Source organism: Phyllostomus hastatus, unplaced genomic scaffold (assembly GCF_019186645.2).
Source record: "Phyllostomus hastatus isolate PE091 unplaced genomic scaffold, TTU_PhHast_1.1 phas_contig_2045, whole genome shotgun sequence".
In the NCBI taxonomy this organism is placed as follows: Eukaryota; Metazoa; Chordata; class Mammalia; order Chiroptera; family Phyllostomidae; genus Phyllostomus; species Phyllostomus hastatus.
The window spans coordinates 4,885-25,176 of NW_025333724.1; the positions used below are offsets into that span (position 1 = coordinate 4,885).

The 20,292-nt window shown below is 46.7% G+C and overlaps 2 protein-coding genes and 1 non-coding gene across 3 annotated transcripts; 2 read left to right on the forward strand and 1 right to left on the reverse strand.

The window, feature by feature from the left end:
* Positions 1-212: 212 nt before the first annotated feature.
* On the forward strand, positions 213-12,151 carry ZNF322 (zinc finger protein 322). The gene is made up of 3 exons (XM_045835253.1): positions 213-360; positions 7,225-7,298; positions 7,885-12,151. Exon 3 carries the CDS (start codon positions 8,066-8,068, stop codon positions 9,290-9,292), a length of 1,227 nt encoding a protein of 408 aa, XP_045691209.1. The 5' UTR covers positions 213-360; positions 7,225-7,298; positions 7,885-8,065; the 3' UTR covers positions 9,293-12,151.
* Positions 12,152-13,920: 1,769 nt separating this feature from the next.
* Positions 13,921-18,281, reverse strand: ABT1 (activator of basal transcription 1). Its single transcript, XM_045835254.1, has 3 exons — positions 18,017-18,281; positions 16,783-16,988; positions 13,921-16,632 (listed from the first exon to the last, which is right to left on the reverse strand). Exons 1-3 carry the CDS (start codon positions 18,255-18,257, stop codon positions 16,252-16,254), a joined length of 828 nt encoding a protein of 275 aa, XP_045691210.1. The 5' UTR covers positions 18,258-18,281; the 3' UTR covers positions 13,921-16,251.
* A 1,540-nt stretch (positions 18,282-19,821) lies between these two features.
* TRNAA-AGC lies at positions 19,822-19,894 on the forward strand. The gene has a single exon. It is a non-coding gene; the product is annotated as a tRNA-Ala (tRNA).
* The last annotated feature ends 398 nt before the right edge of the window (positions 19,895-20,292 follow it).

Genomic DNA, 20,292 nt, shown 5'->3' on the forward strand with positions numbered 1-20,292 from the left:
GCAGGATTCGGAAACTGCAACGCAAACCGCGAACTTCTACATCCGGGCCCTCCGCAGCTTGGGCAAGGCCGCAGCACAGCGATGGCCCCGTCCATCACTGCCCAGAGCCCCTGGGCGCACGCGCCCCGGCCCCGCCCCTTCCGAGGTGCGACCCCATTGGCGCAGGAGCGTGGGCGGGGCGCGCTGTCGCCGCGGGCGGGTGACCACGTGACTGGCGGGCGGGGCTGCGCCGCCGCCTCCGGCCGGGCTGAGAAAGCTGGCGTAGCCGGCCTGGTCAGCGTGGAGGCGTCCGGACCGTGCAGCCCCAGCTCCCTGCCCCGGCGCACAGAGGGAGCTGCTCCTGGCTCTCGTCGGCCCCAGGTTTGCTTTCCCTCCTTGCCCGACGGTGGGCCGTTCGGTCCACTGCCGTGAAGCCTGCGGCCGCCGGGAAGCCCCGGACCGAGTGTCCGCGAGTAACCGGAAGTGCGGTGGCCGAGGGGCGGCGCGGTGGCCGCGGGGCGAGCGGGCCGCGGGCCTGGGCGGCTGGGCCTGCAGGGTCGGGTCGGGCCGTGGCGGACTGGAACCCCGCGGCCTAGACCCTCGGAGCCGCCCTGCTCCGCGCGTCCGCGTGGCTCCGGGACCTCCGACCCCGGACTGAAAGGCGGTCAATGAAAAGTTGAAAAAAGAGAAGCTCGGCGTAGTGGTTCTTGCGGACAGTAACAGTGAACACTGCCGGGCAGTTTTCTAAGTGACCTGTGCCTTTCGTCTTGGGGAGGAAACCCGCAGGCCTTGAATGGAGCCCTCCCACCCCCGTCTTTACTGCAGACATTAGTTATGTTGCATTCGAATCTAGATGCAGGGGAATCCGGTTGCTTTAATCACTCCATAGCCATTTTTGGAAACTGCATTATAGGTAACTTTTTTATGTGCACTTACCAGTGCTAGAAGAATGGGTCCGTGACCTTAGAGGTTGACATAATACAAACAAAAAACAATTAGCAAAAGAGGACTTGGGGCTTTATTATGAAGTTAATTATTATCCGAAAGGATTCTTGATAATTTTGTATTGAAATGGGAAGGAACTGTGGCTACCAGTGGCGGGTACTTCTTGCAGCAGAAACAGAATGCAAGCAGAGGTGAGAAAAGGTAAGATATGTCTGAGATATGTGCTGACTGGAGTGGGGAGAAAATGGGACCAATATTTAGAGGTTCAGCTTCAGAAAAATTAAAAGTTTCACAAAAATTATAAATTTCAACATTATTGATTTTTTTTTCTCTAGGAGAGGGGAGAATTGTGTGTTGTGAATAGTTATGAGTTAGAGACCTTTTGGAAGCAAAAGGAAGACAGCCTTGGGTCTCTGTTGCAATGGCCAAGGCACACCAGGCTGTATGTTTCTGTATGAAAGTGGTGGGCTTTGGAGGCGGAGGACAGGTAGGACCAGAAGATCCGTGGAAAAGGGGAATGACCCTCTTTTAGCTTGTGAGATAGCAAAGTGATAAAACTGACTCCCATTCTACCAATTTAAGTGTATTTTACATTCCATTCCAACATGGTTATTCACAATAGGCTTGTAGTAATTGCTTCTTGATTGATGTGCAGTCCCCCAAAAGTCAGTATGCCCAAGGTTTAGGCAGGCTCAGGAGTCAGAAGATGGCACTTTAGATCCTGGCTCTACTAGCTGAGACGTGTTGGGTAATATTTTAACTGCCCTAAGCATCAGGCTTTTTACCGGTAAGGTGCAAACATTGGTATTAACACCAACTGCACAGAGATCTTGGGAGGATTAAATGAAGCAATCCATGTAATCAATGAAAAATAAGTAAGACAATCCTAAACCTAAGGTAAGAATCATTTATTTTTTAGATAATGCTTTATAGGCTTTGATTGCTTGCCCCATATAGCCTTTAACTGTAAGGATTACCTTGAGCTTTGAAGTCCTCTACTCAGCCTGTGTGCTTGGACTTGTATTGCCTGCCTCTGACCTAGCTATGGAAGAGAGAACCAGTATCTTCCTGGAGGAGGGTTCGGAATCTAAGACTGGAAGGATACATGTAGGTTTGCCGGATGGACCAGCTAGGGCTACTGGCCTAGCCAGTTGCATTGCAGCTGGGGCTCCAAGGATGATAATGGACCTTTTTTTGGGGGGGGGTGCGGTTCTGGCATTTATTCATTCATATTTATCATTCATCCAACTAATGTATTCTTTTGCAAGAAAAGGCTAAGACCCAACCCAAATGAAAGTTATATTCTAGTAGCAGAGAAACTGATGAGCAAACATAAAACGTGTACCACAAAGTTGGGTAACGAGTGCTCTGCAGAGACATAAAGCAGGATAAGGGGATGTGCTATGTTAGATAAAGTCCCCATGTGTCTCTTTTTGAGGAACTAAGTTTTAGGCAGACACTTGAATCAGTTACCTGGGGGAAGAACATTCTAGGCCGGAGGAAGAAGTGCAGAGGTTCTGAGGTGGCCTGTGGGGCTGGAGAGAGGTGGAGGTGCCACATTACATAGAGCTGTGAAAATTTTGTGTTGATTCTTAGTGATAGGAGACAGTTATAATATTTTGAACTAGGGAAGTGTTATGGTCTACTTAGAGTTTTGACAACTAGACTGTAAATTTACCAGGAGCTGACATCTAAAAAACTTAGATATGCATAAACATTGTTTCCTTATTTACAATTTTTTTCTTTTTTGTGCCCCACAGTTGTTGGCTACTTAGGACAAATATAATACCCTGGGCTGATAATTTTAGGAAATATTCTGGTTCATTTACCAGGTTATTTCCAGGCTCAGTATCCTTTATTTCTACTCTATTCTCCTTTTGGCCTTAACAGTAATACACATTTTCAAAGGTAAAACTCCCATAAACCCACCATCTTGTATTAGCTATTTGTCTAGATGCTTGCATATCTTTATAGGTAGTTGTGATTCTGGATTCTTTCTTTCCCTCCTAACATTTCTCCACAACTGCTTTTGTAGTTTTTGCACAGTCTTCATATTAATCATTAACTTGCTGAGTTATTTTATTATTTATTAATTATTTTATGGATTTTGAAGGAGACTTTGTGCAAGAGACAGGCACAGAGGGTGGGCTGGGTGAATGTGAGGGGTTTTGTGCACGTGGAGATGGATTGGGCAAATAGAACCTGGCATTCACTGAGCGCCCGCTGAGACCCAGACACTGAGCCGAGTCCTTCACGGACACCTGTCTCGTTCTCACAGCAGCTCCCTGAGGCCTGTCATGGTAGCTCACCTGCTGGATCAAAGGGGAAATCAAAGCCGAGGGACCTCAAGTCACTATCCAAGTTCTCACAGCGACAAAGGAGTGTACGGGGCACTTGAACCAAAATCTGATTCCAGAGCTTGAACATTTAATTTAACTAGCACAGTGTGCCAGCTCTCGCTACCATGCTTTTTAAAAAATAAAATGCCTTTTAATTTTGAAATAACTTGAGACTTACAAAAATGTTGTAAAATAGTACAAAGAATGCCCACACACCCTTTGCCCATAGTTCCTAAATGTTAACACTTGACTCTGCTTGCTTTATGACTGTTTACTTGTTTCTCTCTATACACATAGAAATGCACTTCACATCTGACTCAGCAATCCCTTTTGTAGAAATTGACTCTGAAGATTCACCTGCAACAATATGATAATACACATGCATAAAGCTACTCATTGTAGCAATGTTTGTAATTTGGACATTTTTAAAACAACCAAAAACACTCATATGTAAGAAAGTAGTTGAAAAAAGAAAAAGAAAAAAAAGAAAAATGCAAGGAAATGGTTGAATAAACTTGATATATTCACACATAATGGGGTATTATGCAGCTGTGAAAGGATGAAGAAAATCTTTACAAGTTGATGTGGAGTGATTTCTAGGATAAATGGTAAATTTTAAAAAGCAATAGTGTAAAAGAGTATGCTATATTTTGTGTAATAATGCATATTATATGCAACAATATAAAAAGTACCAAAAAGTACACCTCAGTTTGTATAAGGATGTGGTGTTGGACTTTGTTAGTAATTTTCATATTGATACTGGGCTGTAGGATTTTTATACTCTATTCATCAGCTGTAGTTATCAGTGTTAAACTTTTTTCACAAAAGAATTAGAGGTTTTTCTTTATTTTTAGTGCTCTAGAAAACAGTTATGAAGTATCTTTGTAAGTTTCTTAGAATTCTCTTCTGAAACAGTCTAGGTCTAGTGTTTTTGCGGGATAGTTCCTTAGTAACTTTTTCTGTTTATTCTGTGCATATTGCTGTTTTAAAACTTCCTGGCTCTAATGGGGTTGATTTGGGTAAATTGTGTTTCCTAAGGAAATAGTCTTATTTCACGGGTTATCACATTTATTTTTGTAGAAGTCTACAGAATGGTCTCATGTATATATGGATTTGTTTGTTGCTTTTCTGTTTTGGTGGATATTTATTCCTCAGGCTTTCTTACTTTGTAAATGTGTCATTTCTCCATACCCCCCCAACCCCCGTTATGATGTGAGCTAGTACTTTATTTATATAGGTTTATCAAAATAAGTAGGATTTTGATTTATAATTAGGCTCATTGTTTTTCTATTTAGTTCATTGATTTCTGTTTTTATGTTGATTTTCTTCCTTATTTGTTTTGATTTACTTTTTGATCTGAGAGTTTAGTTTCTTCATGTAATTATTTTATTTTTATTGATAAAAATTATTTAGCACTATAACTATTCCTTTGATCACTGCTTTAAATTTATTTTATAGATTATAATATGTAATAGTCAATTATCAACACTTAGAAATTCATTTAAATTTCCATTTTCTCATTCACTGAAGAGTTGTTATAATTGTTTATTTTTCCTGGGGGTGGTCGTTTGTTATTTGATATTTGAGACATTTCTGGTTTTATGGCAGAGTGTTGTTTATGTCACTTTATGGAACTTACTAATACCTCCTTGATAACCTAATAATATATGACTCTTTCATTTGTGCTTGAAAAGAAAGTTTATTCCTTATGAAGGTGTAAGTTTTAACAGATGCCCATGAGATCCACTCACTGGTTACCTTATTTGGGTGTTCTGCATTGTTACTTATTTTTGGTCCAGCTTGTGTGTCCTTTTACTGACAGTAGTATTTTTTCTTACTGATGTTTTTATTTATGTTTCTGGGCATCTTCTAGGTTTTGCTTTAAACAGGTGACTGTTGTGTAATTTGGTACATAGAGAATCAAAACTTTTGTAAGCTTATTGTAATTACTGGCTTTCACAATTTAAAGAGTGTCCTTTATCATGTTCAGTGCATTTTGGCTTGCGTTCCACTTTGCTCGATATCGTGAATAGAAGCCCTACTTTTATTGTTTCCCTTTGCCTGGTGTTCCTTTCCATGCCTTTATTTTTAGTCTTTCCGAATCGTTTTGTTTTTAGGTGTCTTGTATTTAGCGCATTTGGTCTTGCTTGTGAGCCATGTTAAAAATCACTTTTAACAAGTGAGTTAAACTCATTCACATTTATTGATGTGATTGATGTGTTTGGTCTCATCACTGGTGTATTGTTTATATAACATTTGTCTAATGTGTTTTCATTGCTCTTTCATTTAAAATTTTTTACAATGTTTGATTTTTGTTATTATGGCTACCTTTGTATTTAGACCTTTTTTAAAAATGTTTTAATGTAGCTTTTTATTGTCTTTTTCCATTACCATTTATTCCCCTTATACCTTCTTCCACCACCACCGCCCCCCGCAATTACTTTTTAAAATGCCTTTAGTCCCATTTTCTTATTGAACCTTTAATTATCTGATTTTCCCATTAATGCCGTAATCAGTGAGGTTATTTGACTTTGTTTTCTTCCTCTTGTCCCAGTTTTTGGTGAGTTATTTTGATTTTATTAGAACATAAAAAGTTGTACAAGGTTGCTCATGAAGCACTTTGCCGTTGTTGGCAAGTTTTGCTTTTGTTTTAGAACAGGATGGCATTTTTAGAAGATAGTGGAGAGAGGGAGATTGTGCATTGAAAAATTTTCCTTCATTTTGAAGGACCTGAAGTTTCCCTTTGCTCTTTTTGCCTTGGCGGTGCGCTCACAGGGTTCCTCCCCCCCCCCGCCCCCCCCTTCCACCCTCCTCTTTGCGAGCAGTTGTCCTTCCACAGCCGCCTCTTCCCGTCCCACGTGCACGCAAAGTGTCCTCCTTGTATTCTTTGATCAGAACTCTTTAAAGTGTTTTCGTGTTTAGAGTGGGTTTTCTCCTTTTGACAGTGAGCTTTAGATCGGCTCTGCCCCGGGCTGCCCAGCTGTGCTTTCTGTGCACCGACTGGAGTCGGCTTTAAGCCCCCGGCAGGAAGCCCGTGGCGTCGTGAAAAGTGCCAGGTGCCTGACATTGTGCAGTCCCTCTGACGTCTGCGCTTCCGCCTGTACTGAGTCCGGCCAAGGGATGCAGAAAGGACAAAAATTAGCCGCAGGTCGGGCTGCGCTCCGGTGGTCTGCGCGCCCCTGCTGCTCCCGGGCCCTGCTCCCTGCGGTCCGTGCAGGGCTCAGGCTCGCGTTCTGCGGGAGAAGCGAACCGGTTGGCGTGCGTGCACTCCGTCTTTGCGGGAACCAGAACCAGAGCCCTGAACGTGTCGTGTGAGTCCTGGTGGCGGTGGACTCTGTGCGTGTGCCCGCTGCTGTCTGCATCTGAGCATTGCGTGCTCCCCCCTGCTCCTCAGTGGCAGGAGGTGGTGGAAGGACCTGAGAGTCTGGTGACCTGGATAGGCAGGTTAGAGCTGCGGAGGGAGGAAATCCAGGACAGGTCTGGCTGTCTGGTTCCGTGTGCCCACAGTCGACTGCATCCTGATATGTGGCTGAAATAGAAATTGTGAATAGCCAAAATGGTGACGATGGCGATGGCATGTCTGGCCAAGAAGGCAGGGGTGGTGGCACCCCTCCCTGGGGACATGGTGCTCCCTGAGGTAATTCAGGCCAGGGCAGCCTGCGCTCCTGGGGAAGGTGGCGCCTCAGTGTGTCAGTGAGGGTAGGCAGGGGCCCTTTCCTGCGATGCCGTCACATCCCCAAGGATGGGTTATGGACTCTTTATGTCCTTTTCTTTCAAGAGGCATGTGGGGTGACAGGACTGTGAGTACTCTCTTCGGGATTGAACATGAGGCCTTGTATAAGAAAACCTTGCAGCTCTTTTTAAGGAAACTACCGATTTTAGGTTCTTTGAGTGAAATGATCTAGTGCTGAGTCCTGTCATTTATGACTGTCTACCCTTTCCTTGTCCTTGTGTTTTCCAGAATGCAATCTTCATTGAGAAGTCAGAGTCTCAGGACCAAGAAGTGAATGCTGCTCTCCCTCCACTACATTCCAGGTGAGCTCCAGCTTCCTCAGTCTTTTGAAACGCACCTTGCTTGTTTCTTCTAAACCACATCCTATCAGACCAGCTCCCACCGTGTGGCATTCAGCCCTGTCCTTTGCCAGCTGAGGATCCAAGTGGAACTGCAATAAGCTGCTTATTAAGCACCAACTGGATGCCTGCTCTGTATACTAAGGAAAGAGCAGCAATCAAAACAGACACTGTGCATCTTCTAGCCGTAGACAGCGCGTCAGTGGGTTTTGTGTGTGCTGCACTGGGCAGTGAGCGCTGTGGAGAAAGACGGAGCAGCGAAGGGGCAGGGGAGGCGGCACCCCTGGGCCAGAGCAAGGGCGGAGGAGGAAGGACCTGGGTTTGAGGTCACCCAGGTCATGAAAGGAATAATTGGCCCTAGTACTTTGCACTCGTATTGCTGATTGGTTTTATATTGGCAAAGAGGGAGACTGACTCTGGCTTGGCCCCTGCAGCACCTGGGGCGCTTACAGGCTGATGCAGAACTTCTATCTTTTCCACAGTGATTTTAACTCTGAGCATTCTTTCTCAGTTATAGGAATATAAATAATACTTCTTCTTTGTCTCACAGTGTTGGAAATACCAAGTAAGGAATTAGTGTATATGATGCTGGAAACCTGTAGAGATGCACAGCTCATGACTCAAAGGCCTAAAATGGGCGTATCTTCCAAGTTCTTATCAGGAAAATGACAGTGGAGAAGATGACGGGCCAAGGTGGCCAGTGGGAAGCGCCCTAGGAGGGAGCCACAGAGATGTACACTTCAGAAGAGAGGCGTGATCAGAGAACTCAGAGAAGGACAGTGTATCGTGTGCGCCCTCAGAAGGGTCAGAAGATCTTCATTCGTGTGCATGAGATTACTCATATAGATGATCACTTATACCAGTGCCTTGAACGTGAGCAAAACTTCTGCGAAAACTTAGCTCTTATTATGTGTGAGAGAACCCACAGTGGAGAGAAACCTTATCGATGTGATATGTGTGAGAAAACCTTCATCCAGCGCTCAGATCTCATTTCACACCAGAGGATCCACAATTATGAGAAACCCTATAAATGTAGCAAATGTGAGAAGAGCTTCTGGCACCACTTAGCCCTTTCAGGGCACCAGAGAACACACGCAGGTAAAAAATTCTATACGTGTGACATTTGTGGCAAGAATTTTGGACAGAGCTCTGATCTGCTTGTCCACCAGCGAAGCCACACTGGCGAGAAACCGTACCTGTGCAGCGAGTGTGATAAGTGCTTCAGTCGAAGTACGAACCTCATTCGGCACCGAAGAACTCACACTGGCGAGAAACCATTTAAGTGTCTGGAGTGTGAAAAAGCTTTTAGTGGGAAGTCGGATCTCATTAGCCACCAGAGAACTCACACTGGCGAAAGGCCCTACAAGTGTAACAAGTGTGAGAAGAGCTACCGACACCGCTCAGCCTTCATTGTTCACAAGAGAGTCCACACCGGGGAGAAGCCCTACAAGTGCGGCGCCTGTGAGAAGTGCTTTGGCCAGAAGTCAGACCTCATTGTCCACCAGAGGGTCCACACCGGGGAGAAGCCCTACAAGTGCTTGGAATGTATGAGAAGTTTCACTCGCAGTGCCAACCTAATCAGGCACCAGGCCACTCACACGCACACTTTTAAATGCCTTGAATACGAGAAAAGTTTCAGCTGTGGCTCAGACCTTATTGTGCATCAAAGAATTCACATGGAAGAGAAGCCCCATCAGTGGTCTGCCTGTGAGAGCGGCTTCCTCCTGGGCATGGGCTTTGTTGCCCAGCCGAAAATGAGAACTCAGACGGAGGAGCTGCGTTATCCGTACAGTGTGTGTGACAAAGGCTTCCGCCAGAGTTCGGCCCTCCTGCAGCACCAGACCGTCCATGGTGGCGAGAAGCCCTGTGTCTGTAACGCAGGGGAGAAGGGGCTTGAGCTCAGCCCTCCCCGTGCACCAGAAGCCTCACAAACGTCTTGGCCAGACAAGAAGTTATAACACCTTAAAAAAAAAAACACTTATGAGTCAGAGAACTCATTAAAATGAGGAACTCTAGGCAAAGCTTAGGTTTTTCTAAGAGCTCAGACTTCAGTGGGGACCAGAGAGACTGCGATTACAGGAAGTTGGGAAGTGGTTTGCCCAGAGAGCTGCCCTAATAGAATCCTACCGGTCACTCCAACAAGCAACCTTCCAAGGCCCTGAGGCTTGGAAAACCTTTAGTCTGAGCTCTGATCTGGTCACTCACAGGGGACTCGTACCAGTGGGAAACCTTGCAGATGCCGAGACGGGGAGAGCCTCCAGGCCACGCTCCCTCCCCTCCCTCCGAGGGAGTTCTCACCAGAGGACAATGCCCTTGGTGTGCACAGCTCGCTGACGTCAGAGAGCCCACACTCGGGAGAAACCCCAGCAAGTGTGGTGAAAGCTTCCAAAGGAACTGTGACTTTCCTCACCATCAGAAAAGCCATATCGGTGACAATTTAGGTATTTCTCTTGAGTGTGGCAAAGCACTAGATGGAGAGCCTTCTTGGGTTTGCATCAACAACAACAAAACCGATCTGAGAAGAGACCTTATGAAGTCTGAGGGAGAAAAGCTGCCAGCCATCAGCTCCTTTGGTTGGCACACGAGGGAACCCACACGGGTGAAAACCCCCATAAATATCTTGAGTCTGAAAAAAGCCTTGTTAGAAACCTGCACCTCTGGGCCCCAAAGAACCTACTCTGCGGAGAATCGTGCTCTAGCGCGAGATCTAGTCGGGGGTGGTGTACATATAGTAGGTATGAGAATAGCCATGTTCCCAGTTAGCTGACCCGTGTGTAGAGGTGACTTTCATGGAGTCCATACCTGGACGGTTCTTAGATGCCCAGAAGCTCGTTGTGGGAGGAGCTCGGGCAGATCAGAGCAGGCCTGATGGGAAACTCAGGTAAAGATCCTTTTCTTTTATCTCAACCACTTCATTATGATCGCTTTACTTTCTCTTTTTAAAGTGTGGAAATCCAATAAAGGAAAGGACTGTGCCCTGTGACAGACGGTGTGGCATGTGTTACTGTGGGGGACAGCAGAAGACTGACTTTGCCTTGTGGTGGTTACTATTTTTTAAAAAATTCTTGGCCAGATTGGGGACTGGTTTTGACAGTCGCTTGGGGAACTTGCTGGAAGTGGAAACCACCAGGCAGGTGGGGAGCTGCTCTCCTGGGTCAGGACTCCCAGAAGCTCACCCTTTGCAGGGCCAACCTCACACACAGGCGGGACACTTGGCGTTTCACACTTGGTGTGAGTGGGGGCGAACCCTCAAAGGTTTCCTTTCCCGAGAATGTCTGAGTATCACTGGTGTTTGAAATTTCTGCTTTAGAGATTCATCTCTTTTCAACTCGGAAACTCCAGTTTGAGGAGCAGTTATGGTGTTGCTAGTATCCACATCTTTGTGGCTTCGTGTGCCGCCCCTCCCGGTGCTAACACCTCCTTAGCAGCTCCGTGCAGAATGGCAACGGGAGGGCTGCCAGGATGTCCGGCCTGTGCAGGCAGGTGACACCTGGTGACGTTTTGTCAGTGGAGCAGCTGTGTTTCTGGTTTTGAGGTTCCTGCCTCCAAAGCCAGTGTTCTTTTCTCTCCATTATCCTGCTGTTTGATTCAGTCCCGTAATGATATACCTTTCATTTGTTTCAGTTCTGCCAAGAAAGGAGAGACTACTTTTTATTCCCAGGGAAAGGATTGCAATCACTACAATATAAGGTATTTATTTGGCTTGGAATGTAGGATTTTAAACGCTAGAAGGGAAAAGTAGTTGCCAAATTTATCAGAGGTTTAGGGATTAGCACTTATTTCTAGTTTAACAGAATAACTATTATATTCAACATTCTCTAGAAGTACTATAATCCAGGGATCTATAAATGAACAGTTCTGAGGGGATTTTTCCCCTCAAAAGAGATGTAATAAAAATACTTAAGATTCCTGCAGTATTTGGGACTCTAGACTGGTGAATAAATATTTTGTTGCTAGTCTGCGTCTGACAAATCTAGTTGATCTCAGCAAACCCTTGAACTCCAGGAGCACTGACCTTGGACCACAGAGGTGGCCAGCGGCTGCTCTGTGTGTGGCTCTGATCTCTGATCCTGATGGCTGGCTGGTGACCTTGATAATCTTGGGGTCACAGGGCAGCTCGAAGTGATAGGAAGGAATCTAGTTCCAGGGTGTTTTTCTTTTAGCAAACAGGTCCTGGAAGGTTATTCACTCTGGTATGTTTTAGTATTATTTCCGTAAATAGCTCTTCTACCATGAACAGTTGCCCAGTGTGGTAAAACACACAAGATGTATTTGTTTTTCTTTGGTGCCTATCGCTAGTGTGTGTTTGATCACTGTAACACTAAAATAGTATGGGTGTATGGCATGGCAGCAACGAAAATTAGTCCTGTGGCTGCTTGCTAGTCATTAGAACCTGCAGAAGGGGACAGAGGTGGCCTCACGGCAGGGTAACGACCCTTCTTCTGGCTCATCTCACTGGCAACTAGCTGTATCTAGTCTTTAAGTAAATTAAGGATGGACCATCCCCCAAGCAGAACTTTGTGGGTTTGAAACAGGTCCAGGGTCTTTTAACCGTGGGCAAGAGGTGTGGGTACTGTTCACGCAGCGTAGCCTGAGGCTGGGGAGGACCGCCTGGGGGCCTGTAACCGGCACTAGAAGGCAACTTCTGGGATGGTTGGAGGTTCTCTTGAAACAGTGCCAACCTAGATCTACCTCAGGTAAGTAGTTAGGGTCACTTTCAAGATTTCAGACCAAACGAGACAGTTGTATTCAGTGTATTCCTATGCTTTAATGTTTTGTTTGCCCTTAATTCTTAAATAAACACTTGTTCTGAAAAACTCCAGTTTGTCTCTACTGTACTAAGAAAAAAATGTTCCCCCTACACTTGCATTAGAATAGAGCAGATATTCAGGAATCCTTTCACAATGTATGTGTACATCATCAGCTCATTGTGATGTTCGCATTAAATATCTTACAATTTTACTTTTCAGTTATACCTGAATAAAGCTGAAAAAAAAAATAAAGTGGATATTCATGTGGGCCTCAGTTCTGGTGCGGGGACAGTCACTGGACCATTTCTAGAATTCTAGGGGTTTCTGGCTAGGAGCGAACAAAACCCAGAGGACCATGGGTCCTTTCCAAGTCCCCGCCCCTCCAACCCCCCCCACCACACTGCAGGACATAATAGCGCAGGGAGGAGTCCTAGCTTCATCTGACCATACAGGGCTAAAATTCAGTAACGACCTGTGCTCCATAGACCCATGTGGAGTCCATGCCTTCATTACTCACAGAAGTTAAACACATCCAGGTTTCCAAGATAAAGAAAGACACTCGGGAGAATATTGGCCTGGAGAGCAGCTCAGTTCTGCTCAACTACGGTTCTCTCTGCTCTGCTCCCTGGAAGGAGTGCTGGTACTAGTAACGCATCAGTGTGAGAACACGCCCATGGTGAGAGGCTAGAGATCTTTAGGTGTGACTGGACAAAGGGTTAATGATCCTTTCCAATGTAATTAGTGAACATATCCCCCCACCCCAACCATTTCGTCCAGCCTCTCTGGTCTGAGGCTGGGGGAAAGTGGTCAGCCCTGCTGTGTCATTTGTGATCTTGGTGTCAGGGTAAGTATTCCCACTGAGGCACAAAATTGTGCAGAACTTTAGGGTTCTCAGAGTCCATTCAGCTAACTTCTAATTTAGAATAAGTGTCACTGTTACTGTAACTGAGCAAAGCTGTGAAGGACCTCTACACCCCACCACTAACCCTGTGTAGTTGTTGAGGTCCAGATTCGAAATCATTTTATCAAGGTCAGATTTCTGGTTATTGTACAGATTCATCAAAGCAAGCTTGCAAACTTTGGAAATCTTAACACATCAAATGTTCAAGATTGGAGAGGACCCGAACACCCTCTCACATAATGAAATTTCTTTTTTGTGGTGGTCACTTTTTTTCTGGTCAAATATATTTCTTACAGGTTTATGTTTGAACTTGCAAATTTCACCTGAAGTTCATTGAAGGAAGTTGTGCATTTATGTCTAATTTTATCTTTCATAATGAGATTGCTGGAATATATGTCTTTTAGGTTTCAACATGCCTGGAAGTTATAATGTAAATTTTATTTTGAGTGTGATTCTGATGTTCTCTACCATGGGTTGGAGTGGCTGCTGGCTTGGGTAAGTGCTAGAAGCTTGGTCTCTGTCTCAAGCTCAGTAGGACTTAGAAAAAGTGTCCAGAGACTCATTAAATGAGGTGTACTGTGGAAGTAAAAACTTTTAATGGGCATGGCAGAGTCAAAGACCCAGGGAATCTAGTTAAATAACTGCGTAATTTAAAAATTATAAAACTTGGTGTGGTTCTTTGGGACCTAGGGGTAAAATGCCATGACTAGCAGACTCAGGATAGAGCTTTTGGTCACCTTGGTGCTTTGTGGCAGAATGACCTAGTGGGAGTAAATAGACAGCCACCGAAGTGATGTAAGCCCATGCTGACTGATTAGTGAGCGGGACCTGTTCTGACAGAAATGCTGTCACCTGCAGGCCTAACCCAATGTAATATGAAAATCACACTACTACAGATTTGTGTACATCTGGAATTGAGGGCACTTGTGATGAATCCAGGATGTTTTACACACAAAGTATAATCTGGTAATCAGCCTTATAGTTGGGTCATAAGATCATTTATTCTGCCGACTGATGGTGCTACAGTAGGTCCCACTGTGTTCATAGCGTCAGACCAGGATCTTCCCTCACAGACTGAGGAACTGACTGGGTAATTCCCAGTAACCAGATGAATCATCGCTTGAAGTTTCATTTAGGCACCAGGTAAGTAAAGTATTTTATTCCTGGCAATAACTCATTTTTAAAAATTGTTTTAGCAATGTAAAATATTGTAATGGCACATGGTACAAAATGACATAATAGGCACATATCTAAGTTAAAGCTTATATCTTAACCTTATGACCCCCCCCTTTTTTTAATGAAAATAAATTTCCACCAGAGCTGATGCCTCCTTGTAACTCTCGTCATACCCACCTTACCCTTCTGCCATTCTGGTTAGCATTCCCAGGAATGGCTTATTTTGCTGAATGCATAGGTATTTGTAAAAATCATATGGAAACGTTTATGCTTGATATACCAGGTACTATACACCATAGAATTCTTAAACTTGCATCTTTAAAATTAACCCATTGCCAGTTCATGCGAACTTTTAAACACTTCTACAGCATCCTGCTACATAGCTTCGACTCTGGGCTGATGTCCACACGATTGCAGTGAACACTCACCCATCCCTGTACAGCCTGGTGTCAACAGGGAGCCTCTGTGTTCACTGCCACCTCAGCATCCTTTCATGTGTATGGCATCTTTATCTGTGGCATCAGTGCTGTTTATTTTTATGTACAGTATGGTGGTCAAATCTGCAACAAAACCAATTTTCTGGACACTTACGTTGAAATTATATCACCTGCAAATGTCAGTTTCTTTTCTTCTGGACTTTTTTTAATCTTTGTCTCTGAATCTCCAAGATTCCTTGGACAATGTATGAGTAGGAAGTATCTTCATGCAGTCCTGACTTTAATTAGAATATTTTAAATGCTTCACAATTAGTTTTGAGATTTATAATAATATCCTTCTGGATGCCCCTTTTAAAGAAACGTTTTTATTATTGGATTACTAAGGGGTTTTTTTTTATCATTACAGTGTTAAATTTAGTTGAACTTCCATCTTCTACCACTGTATTTGCCCAGCCATGACATCTGGATTCTGACCAAAGGTTCAATCTCTGAGGCTGCACACAGACTTCAGCTGTGGTGACACCTCTTTGTCTTCAGTGGTTTACACCGAGTCTGTCGCCTCTGGGGCCGCCCTTATCGTCTGTGACCGCCTGTCTTAGTCCCAACAGAGTGCACCTGAGGCAGTCACAGTGCCCGCTACCTTTGAAATGGTTCCGACCCAACACTTCACCCAGGGAGCTTTGTGCAAGATTGTAGCTCACCAGGCTCTTCCAGACTTCTGCTCACCTTCCAGGGACGATTCAGAAAACTTGGTAAAAATGACCCCATCTCTGAAAACTGTGACTGGGACTCAGCTCCACAGCTCCACACTAAGGGCTTCTCTTACCTTCCCGATGGTGTCACCAGCCCTCCCATGACCCCTCTACCCCTTGCACACCACTCATCCACCATAATGCCGGAAGCACCTCTGCACATTTATTCCTGAAATACCCGCCTTTTTCTAGTGGTCTGTGAGGCTCTCAATGCCACGTACCATGAGTTGTTATATTCTCTCACATGCTCACAGAGCGGATGGTGAACACTGAGCTGGATAACTAATAAAATGGGCTAAAAAATTAATTAGGCAGATGGGAAGGGGTCCAGGTTCACTAAATTCTGAGACCAGAACAGAGTGAAAGTGAGTAAATGGGACACAGGAAATTGAAATTATCCCATAACCCGCCCCCCCCCCCAAGGTTGTATTAAACACACACACACATTTCTTTTTTATAAATACATTTGGAAGATGGTTCCCCAGCCAGTCCCACCCCATTAACCCCCATCCCTGTGAATCTTTTCTAAATGCAAGGCTGCTGCCATTGCGCGTACCTGTAGTTGGTATGTGGCCTCCTGGACTGGCCATTTTCACTGTGGCTTGACATAAGGCTTTTCCTGGGCCCAGGAAGTGGGGATTTTAGAGGACTCCAATGGGCAGGAGGCAGGCAGCCAAGAACAAGACAAAACAGGCATCTGTAGGAGTCTTAATCACACTATGAATGTGAATTGGGTGCCTCAGTCCGGCTTGTATGGAGTTGGAGGGAAAGAGAGGGCCCCAAAACTAGGTCTGGACACTCACCGGTGACTCCTGGTCTGAGATACAACATGCCGGCCTGAGTAGTCATCAGGTAGGCAGAACTCTGGGCTGGGCTAGGAGGTGAAGCGAACTCTGCCCGTCAAGAGTCCCTGACCGCCGAGGGTCCCCCCGTGCTCTCTGAGGGTGGTGGGGCTCCAAAGATCCTGGCGAGGAGCCCTCTGTTGGAGCGGGCCTGGTCCTGAGCATTGGCTAGTCGAGCCCGTTCTCGACCCCCTGGACGAGCTGCCTTCCGGGCCCTCAGCTCCTGCTCGGTAGGACGCTGGGCAAAGGACCAGGTGCTATCCGGGCGGGTAGAGTCCCCATCGGCAGCGAGGAAGTGCTTCCCCCGCTCCACACTTCGAAGATAGAAGTCAGTCTCACGCTTGGCCTGGGCAACCTCAGCTCTCAGGCGCTGCCTGCGCACCTGGCGCTCAAAGGCGAGATGCTCGCTGAGGTGGGACCAAGTGAAACGGTGCAGGTACTGCGGACGGGAACACAAGAAAAGCTCTGGGTAGGTCAGGGGTGGAAAGAAAACGAGGGAGCAGAGCTAGCAAGAGGTTACAGAGGTGCCTCCTCTGGGGTTGGGAAGGCAGGAAGACGAGAGATGCAGGAAGCAAGCCTATCCTCTCACCTTGAGGTTCCACAGGTCATAACGGAAAGGGCTGCGCCTGCGGGCACCCATGGGCGTGTTGTGCAGGCTGACGGCCACACGCTTGGCTACTCGCTTGTCCCGGAACTCCACCCAGCCCTCGGTGTAGTCCTTGCTGTATCTGGACCGCTTTTTCCCTCCGGCCGCCGAGGCTGCCGCTGCCTTTTTCTTGCGCCGCACGAACCCCTCTGTGTGAAAAAGACAAGAGTGGTGGTCACGGAGACAGACGCAGCACCCACTCACTGCACGTCCACCTGCCGCTTTCTCAAAGCCTGCCCGCCGGCCGCGATCCCACCATCCCACCGCAAGGTCTTTGCCAGGAAAGGAGTAGAGAACTGCGAAATCCACCTCCCCCCATCCCCGCCCCCATGCCTACTCAATCCTTTCTGAATGTCAACTCCTGTCACAATATAAATGGGACTACTTTAAACTGGTGTCGAAGCTGACAGCCCGAAGGAATTGCTTTGCATGTTTATGCCTCAAATCTCTGGACGTTTGAACAGGGTAAATAACCTCTGGACTGGGCCGAAAACAACTTTGTGCCCCCAAGAACTGCTTGCAAGGATAACAAAAAAGTAGATACCATGACTACCAGATGGATGGTTCCTAGACTGAAATTTAAAACATTGTTTAGGATTAACATCACTATGTCTTGTTATCCGCACCAGTAGCAACGATCTTCTCCTACTGATGTCATTGTTCCCCTTCTCCTTCTCATACACACCCCTTGCCTTGGCCTCCTAATTGGAATACTATTTGGGCTTCTGCCTGAATCAGTGCTTTCCTGAATAGCTTTTCTTACTGATGTCAAGTGCTTGTTACCTCTCACTTTAAGTGGCCTTTACTTTTGGTGTTAACACTCCTTGCTCAGGTCTTCCCTGAACGTTCTATTTTAAACCCTCACAGGCCTCCAACTCCCGTTCCGATGAGTGCCTGCCGGGGAGTTGGGGTCGGCTGATCGATACTGTCTCCCCACCTAGGCCGCAGTGATAAGGGATGGCTTCGGTTTTGTGGGAAAGCCACTGGTATTTTATTTAGGCAGCTGTACTCATTTAACAAAAAGTGGTAAAATCGGACCAGAGAAGAGGGGCGGGCGGAGGCGAGGGTAAAATCTAAATCAGCTGAGGACAGGCCTACAGGGCTACCGCCCACCCCAGCCCTACGGGACCTGCTCACACCACGGACTGACCCCAGCGCCTCGGACACGCGCACTTACCCTCGGGCTGGAAGAAGACGCGCCCCACCTCTCCATAGGCGCTGAGAAGGTTCCGCACGTGCAGAGGCCGAAAACGGGGCGGGATGTGGCCCAGGTACACAATGCCCGGCACCACCCGCTTCTTAGCGCCACCAGTCGCTTCTTGGGGTTCCTCCTCCTCCGCCGCCGCCTCTGGTTCCCCATCTCTGCCTTCCAGAGTCTCCTGCTCCGCTGGCTCCTTCTCCGACTCCTCAGCCTCCATGTTTGCCGAGACGTGAAGCACTAGAGCCGTAAAGCGCTAGAGCCGTAAAGCACAGCGCCGTCTGACGGCCGTCGGACAGCCTGCGGCGAGGGGGCGGGGCCAATGAGGGTTCTGACCAATGAGGAGACGAAATTGGGCGTCACGGGCGGGTCCAGGTCCAGCGCAGAGGGCGGAAGTGGATCCCAGGTCCCGGGAGTTTTAAACCGAGAGAGCCGGTCCCAAACTCAGGAAAGCGGAAGTCGCCTGACTTCCGGGCTGGAGAGGCCGACCGGAAAATGCAGACTGGAAGAGGAGCACGGAAGAAGCCGATTCTTTAGTCTAACACACCCCGCAGAATGCCTCGGGAGGCGCAAAATGGCGGGATGCAGCATTCTGTCCCGGGATTTTGGGAGTGGCTGAAGTGGCTTATGTGGTGGTAGTATTAGGCATGGCTGCATGAATAGGAGGCAGCACCTCTCTGGTTCTCCACAGTCCACTGTCATTCTTCGGGAGCCGTCCGGCTTTCTTACCCGCCTCACTGACTCTTAAAGGCGCCATGTGCAAGGCGCACAATGTCCACACGATGGCGCTCCTGGACCGTTTTTCGAGTATCCTCCCCGTAACCCGTATTGCATGCAGGTCACCACCCTCCCCGGCTCCCCTAATGGGCTCCCCATTGGGCCTGCTCTCGGTACTGATTTTGTTACTCGTACTTGGAGGCTGAATTCCCCAATCGAAGTTTGCCAAGTCTGTCTTTGTAAGATGTCAATGCCCAGTATGTTCTCCGGGATTGGGGAGTGAAGAACTCATACAGTTCACAGTCAGCCTCGATAAAGCTCTATGGATCTGAGCGACGGGGTGGAGCGGGCGATTTTCTTTCACTCCAATTCTACACCTGCACTCCAATAGAACCACAGAACATAAACAAACAAATGAGCGGAGGCCAAACTGAGTTCTGTGGCTGGGCAAATTCTGTCCATGAAAGAGTGTGGCAAAAGTTCCCAGGTGGTGGTGAGAATCAGGGCAAGACTGACCTTGAGCCACTTTGAGAACACCTAAGTTCTGAACTCTCTTGTCTCAAACGGTGTGGAAGGGGCGGGTTTCTTCCCACAGAAATTTATGCACTTTATGTCAGCTCCCAGGGAAGGAAGGAAGGAAGGAAGGAAGGAAGGAAGGAAAGCAAGCAGAAGAGAGAGCAAGCATTAAGGACATAGTAAAGACCTGGAAAGGTCTGCCCTGTGTGCCCTGCAGAGCCTAGGGACAGTCACTTTCTCGAATAAGATGTTTCACCTTTTGCATGTCAATTTTGATCCTCTTGCCCCAATTTCAGTAAGAGGTGGATTCCAGTGTTGAATAAAGTGATGTCCGCGCTCTGCGGATTATCTCCACACATGATCCAGCTCCGTGCAGCAGGTTACAGGTGGCGCTGGTGGCTTGAATTCGTGCTGTGGCTGTTTGATCACCACTGACCCACAATTCCACTCTTGGGCCTATGAACTGATAGACCAATTATAATTTGTATTCTGGAATTCTAAATTCTTTTCAAATATTAAGGTGAGTAAGGGAACCCAACGACGTGCCGGGTGGGGAATTAGCTCAAATGGTAGAGCGCTCGCTTAGCATGCGAGAGGTAGCGGGATCGATGCCCGCATTCTCCAGTTTTATAAAAAGCGTTTCTAGACATTCTCAGCTAACAGATCCGCTAGGTCACAGAGATCCGGACTTCTCATTGCACATTTCATGACAGAGATGGACATTGCGCCAAGAGCCACGTATTGGTGGCTACCTCACCTTCAGGACAGGACAGGCAAAAGTCAACTTTTGGGGATTTCACTCACGTTTGCAGGTTTGAACAAAAGCTAAAAAGCCCAAGGGGAAAAAATACAAGCATTTCCAGGCACAAAATCCTCAGCAACTCTTCCTTACCTTGATCTGTATCTTTGTAGGTGAGGAGTCTTGGATAAATACTCGGGATCATATTTTTGAGACGGGGAGAAATGAAATTGGCACGAAATTACAAAAGCCTTTTTCTATTGTTGAGATCTCTCCTTTGTAA